Here is a 12,373-nt window from a genome sequence, read left to right as displayed (position 1 = left end):
ATTAAGGACTGACTATCCAATTTTGCAGTGTCAATAAGTCTAGTAAGCCAAAAATGGCAGGCATGACCTAAGAGGTCGTTAGCCCAAGAAAGAAGAAGAAAATATTCAAAACAATACTGCTTGATTACCAGACCAGCTACGAATACTAATCTTTGGAATAAGAATCGAAATCATCTCCCATTTCGAAAAAAAAAAATCAATATCTCGAATAATTCTTGAACTTTTCCGATAACCCAAAGCAACATATCATTGTTACCAGCGAGCCTGGCTCTAATCTTTTGTCGCAGCTCTGCAACCGTGGCAGGGAAACAATGAATTCACCGGTGGATAATAAAGCAGCCGATCTCAAAGGATTCAACAGAGAGGCGGGGTTGGATCCAGATTTTGGAAGCACTGTATCGTTTGGAAGCTTCACGCTCCAATATGTGCTCCAATTTGGCGAGCGAATACTTCCGTTAAATTTGACCCACCATCACCGCCGGGAGTATGTTTTAGCGGGCAGTGCCTGTGAGTGTGAGTGGTGTGCGTGCGGGAGTGTAAATATCGCTCCATCAAGCCAGCACTAACCCAGTTTTGGATGCCTCAGATCCGCCAGTTCCGGTTCAAACTAGCGAGTGGAAGTTACCCATTACCTACTGCACTTAAAAACAGACAACGCCCGAATAGGGCGGGAAGTTTAATGGCCAGTGCCACGTCAAACGGGTTAATGAGTGCGGATGAGTATCGCATAATTCGACGTAATTTTCCATACGAACCGCCCCATTTGTCTCCCACGTGGGAGCGGCATTTAAATCATACATTTTCGAACGTTTTATGGACGGGCAGCTGTTTAATTGCACGGCGGTTCACGCAAATGCCGGATCCAATCGCAATCACACGGAGCCCAAACATTCGGATGAGCTTTGAGTAATTTTGTTTCGGCGTGCGTGTTTTTTTTTTTTGCTATTTCTTTTGAATTGAATAACCAACGGTGCACTCTAAATTGCACCCTGACAGTAAATATGGTTTACGTGCGATAAAACGCATAACACCACGCACGAAGCTTACACGCGATGGGCGACGCTGCTGTAGTTTTAATTGACCTCCGTCCCCAATTAAACGCACAAATCGAACCCGACAGGGCTTAACGTCATTGAAGTAATTGAAATTGTTGGTTTGTAAAATTTGTGGTTTTCCACCGCTACTCCCCCCCCCCCCCCTCAGCTCGCGCCACCCAGATGGGAAACGATTCACTCACTCACACCGACCACTGAAAGGCTGTTTGTGATTTTGTCGAGCAATTATGTAAAACCTTTTGCGCCTTTTTTTTTTGTTTTACTTTACTCCTCACATTAATTTCGGTGCTTGATTTATCGTCCGAATTTGTTATATACAGCATCATCATCATCATCCAGGTTCTTTCGATGTGCGCCTATTTACGGCTCATTATCGTGTAATGCTGGGAATGCAATCGAAATGGCTTTGTCAAGAGTAATAAGATTAAACTTAAAAGCAATCGATTGCAATCGGTTTGCAATGCGGTAAAATTTTTCAATTCATCTTTTTTTCTCATCAATCGTCGCTTGAGGGATGTTTTGAATTTGAAACTGTTTCGGGCTTTTAAAGGATAACGTAAGCGATACCCAGTGTTGTTTAATGTGCTAATTTAGAGTGCATACATTAAAGTTAACTTAGGAGAGGGTGTTAGATTGTACCAAACAAGGGTATTCGAGATGAATTAGACGTATCTACAATGGTTTATAATTTTTCTTAGGTTAAAGATATTAACACACACCATTAGTCATTTCAAAGTGTGAACTTTTTTTCATTTATACAGGGTTTGGTATCATATGATCGAACTTTTGAATCACTCGGTGCGAAACATTCCCCTGAATAGTGGCAAATTGCATTTTCGTTGTGGAAAGCTGCATTTCGCTCAGGGATATTCAGTGATTCAGGGGATATTTTCACTTTGGTTATACTTACTTATCAGGCGCTACAATCCGCTTTGCGGTCTTGGCCTGCTGCAACAATCCTCGATACCGCTCACGGTTTAGCCATCACTCCATCTCAATTTGGGCCTACCACGCCTCCTCTGTCCGTGTGGACAGCCTAAAAGCACTTTACGGGCTGGGTCGTCCGGTGTCATTCTCATGACCAGCCCACCGGAGTCTGGCGAGTCTAATTCGTTGCACGATGGTGAGATCATCGTACAGCTCGTAGAGCTCGTCATTGAAGCGGCTCCTCCATTGTCCATCCACACATACGGGGCCAACAATCCTTCTGAGCATCTTCCACTCGAACGCGGCTAAGAGGGCTTCGTCAGTTTTGGACAGAGTCCATGTCTCAGAGGCGTATGTGAGTACGGGGACTATAAATGTTCGGTACAGTCCCAGCTTCGTCCGTCGCGACAGGTATTTAGAGTGGAGAAGTTTCTTCAGGCTGTAGTATGACCGGTTGCCAGCCAGCACCCGTGCGCGTAACTCAACATCAATGTTGTTGTCGGTGCTGACTTTTGACCCCAGATAGGTGAAGTTTTGGACGACTTCGAAGGTGCGGTTACCTATCTGTACATCACCCGTGCGTAAATATGTGTTTGTTAGCAGTGCCGCTGGTGGTGCCACCATCATTTTGGTTTTCGCCTCGTGAGTCTCCAACCCGAGGTTCTGGGCCGCACGCTCGATCCTTTGATAAGCTTCTGCTACATAGGAGAGCCTCAAACCAATGATGTCTATGTCATTAGCGTATGCCAGGATCTGGATTGACTTAAAGAAGATGGTCTTCGAAGTTTTCACCTCCGAGTCGCGGATGGCTCTCTCTAGCACCAGATTGAAAAGGAGACAGGCAAGCCCATCTCCCTGGCGCAGGCCCTTGGTGGTAGCAAAGGGCCTTGAGAGTTTTCCATCCACCTTCACCTGGCATGTAATGTTGGTCATTCTTACAAGCCTGATAAGCTTGACCGGGATTCCAAAAGAGCTCATTGCGTCGTACAGTTTTACCCTGGGTATGCTGTCATATGCGGCTTTAAAATCAATGAAGAGATGTTAGGAGTGGAGCATCTGCTCCGCCATCTTCTCCAAGATTTTCCCTTTCAGAAAAAAAAAACAAAAATCTTCGGTTATAGAGCTTTGCAATTAGTTGTGGTATTACTGCCGAACGATTGGTTCAATCCTAGCAAACTATGCGGTAACAATAAATCTAGTAAGCCAGAAATGGCAGGCATGACCGAAGAGCTGACGACGTCTTCGCCAATAAAGAAGAAGAAGAATATTTTACCAATTATCTAAATGGGACATTCAAAACGGTTTTATGTACTTTGTTTTTTGAAAATATTGCTTCAATTACCACCTCCTTAATTCCACAACAATGTTCGGTACTTCCCCTAACTGAACGCAACATTCCATTGTATGATTGCAACTTTTCACAACGGGTTTGCAATATGTCGATTTCCGATTGAAACACTCTCCTCAAAATTTCCATTTAAATATTTCGAAGCACTGAATTATGGGAGAAAAGAACTTGCATCATGACGGTCCGAGTCCGCCATTAAAATATAGATAATCTGACTGCTTTCCAATGCTTCAAAAATACATTAGAAACAATCAGGCATGAATTAGAGACTACAGGTTACATTTCTTCTAGTTTTGATAATTTTTGGATATGCATCCTCCGATGTGATGCCTCCGCATTTTTAAAAAGAGAGCTATGTGCAGCTGCTAAACTTTGTAGCCAAGTCTTGCATAACAAAGCTAGCCTATGATAGCCCTTATGTAAGGCATTTTCGCCCCCATTTTTCGGCGCCGTGTCACACCTTTGTTTAAAGTAATAAATTGTTGTCTAAACATTTCTTGGGCTTGAGCAGTCCAAATGGTTGACCTCCCGGAAATTGATTGTAGTGTGCAGTTGGGTACTAATAAAAGAGCACTCATTAATACACGTAGGCAAGACGGTTAGCATAACACATTGAACAAACTTCATTAGATCACAAACATTTGGACACCAATAATGCAATGCTTACAGTAATGCAAAGGCTCATTAAATGGTTAAACATAAGAGTGTTTGCGGGCGGTCGGTATGCATCAAAACCGACATTGGAGGTTCTAAAACAGCATTGATGCCATGATCGATGCTAATGTTGGGAATTTTAAGTGAATCTTGTTGATAATGTTTGTATATCGAATACAATTCAAGTGTTCTGATCCCTTGAGAAAATTGAAAATTTATTCAGAACAGCCTGTATATACTATCAACGCTTTCGTTCGGTTAAACAGTATAAAACCGCAAAATGTGAAGTTAAAGAAAATCATTTTTATATGCTATCTCTCTCTCTCTCTCTCTCTCTCTCTCTCTCTCTTTTTGCAGAAACCACAACCGGTTGTCCTCCACCGGATTTAAAAATTTCCCGACCTCGCAAGCAGTATGCAACGACCGAACCACCCTTTGTCACGTTCGAGACAACGCAGATCTATCTGCCCCAGGATTTCACCACCGCCGACTTTGAGCTGGTCGAGGCAGGCAAGTCCGGCACCAATGCACTCCGCAGCCATGCCGATGCCAGCGATCAGACCGCTTCCCTGCACGGTAACGCCCACGACACCTCCTTCTGGTGGGAACTGGGCATCCAGAATGCGGAAGTTCGTGAGTCTTTAGCGGCGGCCTCCTTCCCGGCACGTTCGAAGCGTGCAACCGGGCAAGGACATCAACGGCGTCCCCATCATCACCACCACCACCGTCGTCGCCGATCTTCGCCCGGTCCGCACGATCATTTGCTTAACCTGGAAGAACTGTCACCCGCCATAGTGATCAACAACATCTTCAACGAAAATGACAGCGACCACAGCGTGTACGACAATCTGTTCCTCAACAGTGGCCCCGCGGACGTTGACGTTGACGAGCGGGATGGTGAAAACAGTGCGGACGCTGGCCAATACCTGGACAAGAACGAAATCGAGGGTGAAGAGATCATCGTCGAGATGGGTGACAATGGGAGCATCATCCGGCGCCGAGTCAAGCGCAAATCGGGCAAAACGACGGGCGCGTTGAGCCGTGCCAAGGCGGGCAGCGGTGGTGACGGTGGCAGTAAGAGCATCGCCCGACATCATAAGCAAGGTAAGTGTGTCAGGTGAACAAAATAAATCGGTACTAGCCCTTCGTTCCCACGGAGTTTGCACGCTCAAACAGAGCCCGGCAAACTCTCGGGCACGTACCGGGCACGTTGCAAGAGCGTCTTATTACTCTAGAAGGGCAGCACCAATATCTTCACCGTCTAGTAGTGCTCAGGATATCCCTCGACGCTAATAGTGAGTCATTAGTCGAACATGGAGAGTCAATCAATCCTTGCCGGCGATACGGTTAACGCGACGCGGTTTGCGACGAAGGGGTTCCAAAAATTCTTCGCTTGAAATTCGATTGCGCTGTAGGTTTTCTTCGGCAGAGCTGAGCAGACGCGGGGATGGGAAAACCCTTGCGATTCGGTTTGTTGTTACACAATTTGGCCTGAGCTGTGTTTGCTGACAAGGATTGAACAGATTCCTTTGAATCGCTTGTTTAGATAATCGATTTGTTTAGCGTGTTGAATTAGAGCTGTTTCGTGGAAGGCAAAGACCGCGAGCATAATTACGCGGTGGTCGGAAGGCAATGGGAAGATGTATGTATACATTTATGTCCCGCACGTATTGTAAACCTGTGTCATTGAATTACTCGGAAGCCTTCATCAGGAGTTGTTTGTATTAGTTTAAATCAGGTCTGCTGGAAACACAATCAAATTAGTCATACGTAGCGGGTAGCATCGGGCTTCTTTCAGTTAAAAGAGGGTGCTTCTTGCAAGAAATTCGCAATTTAAAATCTGTTTTAAAAATAATTTAAAAGCATATAAGCTCCCAAGGAAGATTTTTTAGAGTTAAATTAAAAAATTGCTGATTTCATAGTACAAATTTTCATTTTATTCGCTATTGTTCAACGCAGCCAATGAAATGTCAGATTACATGTTCAGAAACACGCGCACCTCTGAAAAGGGGCATTCAACGTGATTGATGAAGTGAAAAGCGTAAAAGTTTGGTACAAAAAGTTTATGGTTTGCAATTTACGTTTTAAAAACAATGCACACTCACCCCATTGCCTTCCGACTCCCGGAATAGTGCGTTCGATTCTCAATGCTGCGTTCGATAGAGGTTTGACAGGGAGATGTGATGGATTAAAGCGGAAGGTTTGTGCCTAAAATGAAACAAAAGCTACTCAATGGTTACGAAATGGTTATTACGAAATAAAGCAAAAAAATGGGTTAAAACGCTTAACAAAAAAAAAACCTGGAACGATCAAAACGAACGCGAAAAATCAAAGCAGAAAACAATCCACCAACCAACCAACCAACCAACCAATACCGTCCATCATCCACTCCTCCAACACGCACCATTACCAGACGAAACGAGCGCGGAGAACGGCCCGGAAGCGGTCGGGCTTGCCGTGGACGCTGGCGCACCCGGTGGCGACCAGCATCAGCCGGGTGGTGGCCGGGCCCAGGTCCGGGTGAAGCGCAAGTCCGGAAAAGCGACCGGTGCGCTCAGCCGACCGAAGGGAGCGAGTGACAGTGGCAGTAAGAGTATTAGTCGCAATGCCAACAAAGGTGAGCTCAACCAATCAAACAAAACAGCAACAACAACAACAACAAAAAAACCATCCGAGCACGCTTGCGGGCACAACCTCGAAGCACACTACTGCATTAATAGCATATGCGTAAAGAGATTGGACAATGTGCAAACAAAATGAAATGCACACAACCCAGCGCGAGTTAAACTTATAGAAAAACGCACCAGAAGCCATTTTTTATTTGTGCACGTGTACAGGAAGGCTGATGATGGGGAGATGCTGGTAGTGGGCCAGTAATTGAAAACAGAGGGAAATCGGGAAAAGCAGCTTTCCATGCAAGCATACAGGAGCAAAATATGACCTATATTTAGCGGCAGGCTTTTAAATATGCTCGGTAATCGAGCGTTAATACCTGTTGACTTTGTAGCTTCGCTTGCAAAGCTTACAAACAACTTCTCAACAAGCTCTCGGGCAGGTTCAAGAGCGCCATTCTCCAAGTTTAAACGAATTTATTATAACGTTTTTTTTTTTTATTAATCTGCATCATTGCTTGTTGTTGACAAGTTCCTGGAAGGTTTGAGCCGTACTACTAGTAGTGAAGGTTTATTATGGATTGAAGTGCAATTTCTGTTCATAACCACGACGAGGACGTATATCTTATATATTTGGCTTCATTGACTTTGTTAACCATTGTGATATTGCAGAATAGTGAGTCCTGTACCGTACGCAGGGTGTACGTAAGTCAATCGGTTATCGCATATTTTCGTAAACTGTCGCTTTGCCCTCAGTAAACCCACATTTCGGCATCGTGAATTCTCAAAATGGCACAGAGAACATTGAATCAGCCAACCTAAATGTCTTATTTGGCCAGTTTGCCTTTTTGCTGTTATATCCTTAAGTTAAATGAATATGATGCGATCTGTTAATAATTTTAGTATGATTTTTAATGAAAAGCTTATTGAACTGCACTCCTGTTTTTTTTATTGGTAATGTTTTTCTTTTAAATTTTCGAAGTATATAAGTTCTGCTTTTTTTTGTTGGCCTAACGATCTCTTTAGGTCCAGATGGGATGTGAAGCTCGATCTTGCCGTGTGAAGAGCGGCACCGTTATCGCCTCAATCCACTGGCCGCCATTTTATAAATTGTAGTTTATCAGCAACAATTTATTAAAAGTTTGTTGTTCGATTTCGCTAAAACTAAGAAATGTTTAAAACTATTATTAATTTATTTCACCGGGGCGGTCCGAGATTCAAATCCCATCCAGACCGCCGTCCCCAGGACACACTACTTTGCACAGGGCTGCTTTTTTTGTTACGCGTAAAATCAAGTCACAGAATGCAAAAAATGGCAGGCTTAGACCTTTAGGGGTTGTGGTGCCAAGGAGGAAGAAGAAAAAGCATTTCTTGATTTTCTCATAATAAGTTGAGTTAAATAAAACAAAATTGAATATACTTAACTGTTTGTAAGTTTTGCTTTTCATGCTTAATAATCTTTTTTAGCAATACGGCCAGGCCGTTCTCTATGAATAAAAAAAAAGAAATCTTTTTTTAATCTAGAATATGGCGTTTATTTAACAGCCAAAAATTAAAATTAAACGAATTTGACAAATTAGACATTCAGGTTGAACGATTCAATGAACTCTATGTCATGTAGGGATTCGCGAAGCCGAATTGTGGGTTTATCATGGCAAAGCAGCGTTTCGGAATAATATTCAGAGGTTTTGCGCTGGTGGATTGGCTGTGTAATTTGCATAATTAAATTTCATTACATTAGTTTTAAAATATCACAAGGTTCGAGAGTTCAGTTTCCAAAACAAAAATACACGAATGATGCTTAAAATGTCCCTACATATTATTTCTAGATAAAAACATCGTTTAGTTTTTCCAAAGTAGACACTTCATTGCGACGTGTCTTACTATCTCTATAATTTTCGGTTTTTTTTTTGTTAAAATGGATGAAAGTTTTTTTTGTACCGTAATTACATGGGGCAGTCTGGTGGGTGAGGCGACTACTGCGTCTGCCTTCACACGGCAGGACCGGGGTTCAAATCCCACCCAAACCGCCTACCCGTACACAGGGCTGACTACTTTGCTATGGAAAAAACTAAGTCACAGAAAGCCAGGCCAAGCACTCTCGAGGTTGTAGTGCCAAGGAAGAAAAAGAAGATGGTTGGAACGCTCATCAATTTGAAGTTTTCACGGTCAGCATAAAATCACATATCCTACTTTTAAAATTGTGTGTTTAAATCACTGCAGGTTTATCATAAATCTACTACAATATTTTGTTCTTTGTGATACATTTGATTTAATTAATGATTCTTCTTTCTTGTCCAAACGACCTCTTAGGTCTTCTCCTTCTTTCTTGGCCTATCGAACTCCTTGGTCATGCCTGCCATTTCTGGCTTACCAGACTTATTGATATCGCACAATTGGATAGTCAGTTCTCACCAAATTAACAATTGTTTGGTTAATTATCTAAATCCAAAATCTTTAATTCACATTTTGAAGAAACTTACGAGATTGCTAAATATAAATGTTATAGTTTTCCCAAGACTATCATCAGCATCATCAATCCAGAGAAATATCCAATACTCTTTACAAACAGCTAACACAAAATTATTTTCTTTATCTGTTTATTGGCAGATCAGGCAGTATGAAATAGTTGAAAAAATGTGCAAACCTCTCCTAACGGCAATCGATACAAAACTATACACAGTGTTAAAATGTTGAGCTACCGATGCCCACTATTTGCTTGAACCAGCTCTTCTAACAGAAGAACAGAACATTGCTTCTGACGAGGCAAACGTTGCACAAGTTCAGGTTAAAAAAAGGCTTTGCCGATAAATTTCACAAAATAAGTGTAATCTGATGCGAAACGATCGTATTATAGAGTAGTGCAGCGAGAGGAAAGCCAGCCACCCTGTACGCGTGCATTCACCTTCCCTCTGCACCGTCACCAATCTGCATCTGCACCCGCACCACCCGCTGCTATCGCTTTAGCGCCGCCTCGCATTCCTAGCTGCTCGCTTTGCCCCCTCCGCCTCACCCATGTGTGTGTGTGTATATGTGCTTGTGCTTTTTAATGCTTTTGACTCTGTGTGCGCGTACTTTATTAGCGTCCAATTTCGCAACTCCCCCGAATCCGACGTGCAGACTAGTTAAATGGAAAACAAAGAGGAGGAAGAGAAAAAAAAAGGAAAAGCTGTGAGAAAAGCGCAACTAGAACAGTGGAAAAGTTTTCACACAGACCTTCAAAATTTCGCCTCGTCCCTCGTGTGGTCCCGTGCGTTCCTCAATCAGCGTGCCTCGTACCCTTAAAATTGGTTATCACAACGAAATAAAGTTAGCCGAACTTTCGTGGCGTCGCTTTTCCAATATGATGGCAGTGTGGAAGTTGAAGCTTTGCTGCTGCTGCTGCTACCCTATTTTGCTTCGTGCCGAACCGAGTACCGAAGTTTAGCTTTTTTGGGGGTGAACCAAACACATACCCACACGCACGTACAACTACAAATCCACCAGAACGAATACGTACAATGTGTAGTATTTTGCGATATTTCTACATTTGCATTTGCTTGCACCCTCAACTGCACTTCCTCAAACCAAGCTTCCCTGTTCCTCGCGGACCCGCACCCGTTTCTCCGTCACAACACCCCAAGACACATTTCATCCAGCAACTGCAATAGTAGCTGCATCTATCGCGCACTAAGCCACACAGCTAGGGCTGGTGGTGGTGCCGAGCGCGATCATTTTGGCGGAGCTTTAGCAAAAACATTATTCTCACATCTTCACCTCACGGAAATGAAGTCCTATCGCGCTTGGCGGGAAAAAGGATGAAGGATGCACAGTGTGTGTGTGTGGCTCCCATCTCTATCCACCCGGAACGGCAAGTGATTGTGTGCAAGGCTCATTGAGATGCACAGCGTGTTAGCCCATTCTTCAACAACTCAACTGCATCCACTCGACTTCCGGCAGACACGCGCCGCCTGCACATTGTACTTGTACTTCTTATTAAGCGCATTTGTGAAAATGTTCGTACGTGTGTGTGTGTGTGTGTGTGTGTGTGTCGGTTTGTATGAAGTAAGCTCCAAACGGATTCGTGCCCAAGGTACCAGAGACTAGCGACTAGCGCACATAGTTACTGCCAGGCTACACGAACACACGGTGCTGTGTACCGTGTTTCCTGCGGTTTCCAGTTGATTGGCATTATGGCTTTGCTTCCGCTTGCTTGCCTGCTTGCAAGAAAATCATTTTCCGTCCGCCACTCTGCACCCAAATTTTACCGCTTCTCTGCACCGCCCCTCACTGCTTCACTGCTGCTGCTGCTGCTGTGTGTGCTTGTGTGCTGTGTGTGAGCCCAACGGTGTGTCGAAACCCAGCGTACTCCGTCTGTACTTGAAGGGCGAACTTGCTGTGTTCCCCTGCAGGATCAGAGAACCAAACCACCGCTCGGTACGCACACACACACACACACACCCGCCCCCTTAAACGCAAGGCACAAACGAAGATGTGAACGCTTTTGACCCGACCTACTTACAGGGCAGTACGATGAGGATGGGAGCTACGTGCCGCCGCTCCCGGACTCGGCCGAAAACCCCGACCGGGAGGACAAGGAAAGCGAGGAGGTGGAGGAAAGTCCCGAGCTGCATCAGTTCCGTGAGGTGTCGGAGGTACGGTTCCCGGGCGAAGTAGGACCGCTCGGTGGGCACCGGCTGTGCAAGATCCAGTGCATCCGTGGCCACTGGGTTGGGCCGCTGTGTGCGATGAACGAGCACGAGCAGGACGAGCACGGCCAGCTGAAGTTCGAACCGCTGTACAAACGGTGCGTCGTCGATCACATCCCACCCCATCTGCTGCTGAGCTACAAGAACGTTTCGGTGGTAAGTCCGCCTGCCAACCCTCAGTGGCGACCGGAAAAAACAATCTGCATATGCACTTACGCTTACATCCTCTGCCACCTCTGCAGACTCTCGGCTGGGATCTGCCGCACGGGCACACGCTGCAGGCTCGGTGCCGTGATCTCGGGCTCTACAAGCTGCTGGGCGAATCGAAGGTCCTGTGCTCGAACGGCCTGTGGGCACCGAAGATGCCATCTTGCGTACCAACGACACTGTTAACTAATTACTCTGGTAATTGAGCTTTTCTCGTTACCCTGCTAAATTATGTGCAAATTTTTCACCGCTGCATACTAACTTCCGATGGGCGTCGTTTTTGTTTTTTTTGCTTTTTTGTTTGTGTGCTTTTGTGCAGACGATAGTCCACCATCGATTCGCATCAAGGTAGGCGTTGGTTCGGCCGCGTACGAACCGTCCGGAGTGTTGGCCGTCCTGCCGACCAGCACCATCCATCTCGACTGCATGTATCCCCGGCGCCGCGGTTCGCCCGAATGGACGTGGACCGGATGGTTCCGACAGTATCTTACCGGTAAGGTTATTCCGATGGCGTGGGCCCTAAAGCACCGCCGCCATTAAGCACTGCTTTCTATCGCGCATCGCTTCCCGTAGGGTGGTCGGCCGTACCGGAGGAGAAGGCATCGCGCTATCGGCTCACGATTAAGGACATTCAGAATCAGGACTCGGGCACGTACACTTGCGCCTCACCGCGTGGCCTAACGAACAGTATCGTCATCGTTGTTGCTGGTAGGTGTTTTATACGTGTTTTCTTCGCTCTCTCTCTATTTCTCCCTCTGGTTTCCAAGGGGGTCCCAATCAGCGTTGAATGACTAACTTTTCTGCAAAAAACTTTTTCCTCAAACAGTGTCCCAGTGCGCCGCTCTAACCGAACCTAATCCACCGCTTTCCCTACGCCTGGAG

At 45.2% G+C, this 12,373-nt stretch overlaps 1 protein-coding gene across 1 annotated transcript in view; it reads left to right on the top strand.

Moving 5' to 3' along the window:
• LOC118514525 (locomotion-related protein Hikaru genki-like) overlaps window positions 1–12,373 on the top strand; it is a 105,930-nt gene that overhangs the window by 84,510 nt on the left and 9,047 nt on the right. The window contains exons 3-9 of the mRNA XM_036061499.1: window positions 4,342–5,088; window positions 6,398–6,601; window positions 11,100–11,440; window positions 11,527–11,689; window positions 11,811–11,984; window positions 12,065–12,199; window positions 12,318–12,373. The exon at window positions 12,318–12,373 is cut by the window's right edge and continues 88 nt beyond it. Of these exons, the coding sequence (XP_035917392.1) occupies window positions 4,342–5,088; window positions 6,398–6,601; window positions 11,100–11,440; window positions 11,527–11,689; window positions 11,811–11,984; window positions 12,065–12,199; window positions 12,318–12,373 (1,820 nt within the window). The remainder of the gene's footprint in view (window positions 1–4,341; window positions 5,089–6,397; window positions 6,602–11,099; window positions 11,441–11,526; window positions 11,690–11,810; window positions 11,985–12,064; window positions 12,200–12,317) is intronic.

Source organism: Anopheles stephensi, chromosome 3 (assembly GCF_013141755.1).
Source record: "Anopheles stephensi strain Indian chromosome 3, UCI_ANSTEP_V1.0, whole genome shotgun sequence".
Taxonomy (NCBI): Eukaryota; Metazoa; Arthropoda; class Insecta; order Diptera; family Culicidae; genus Anopheles; species Anopheles stephensi.
This window is presented reverse-complemented; position numbering and strand designations above follow the sequence as displayed.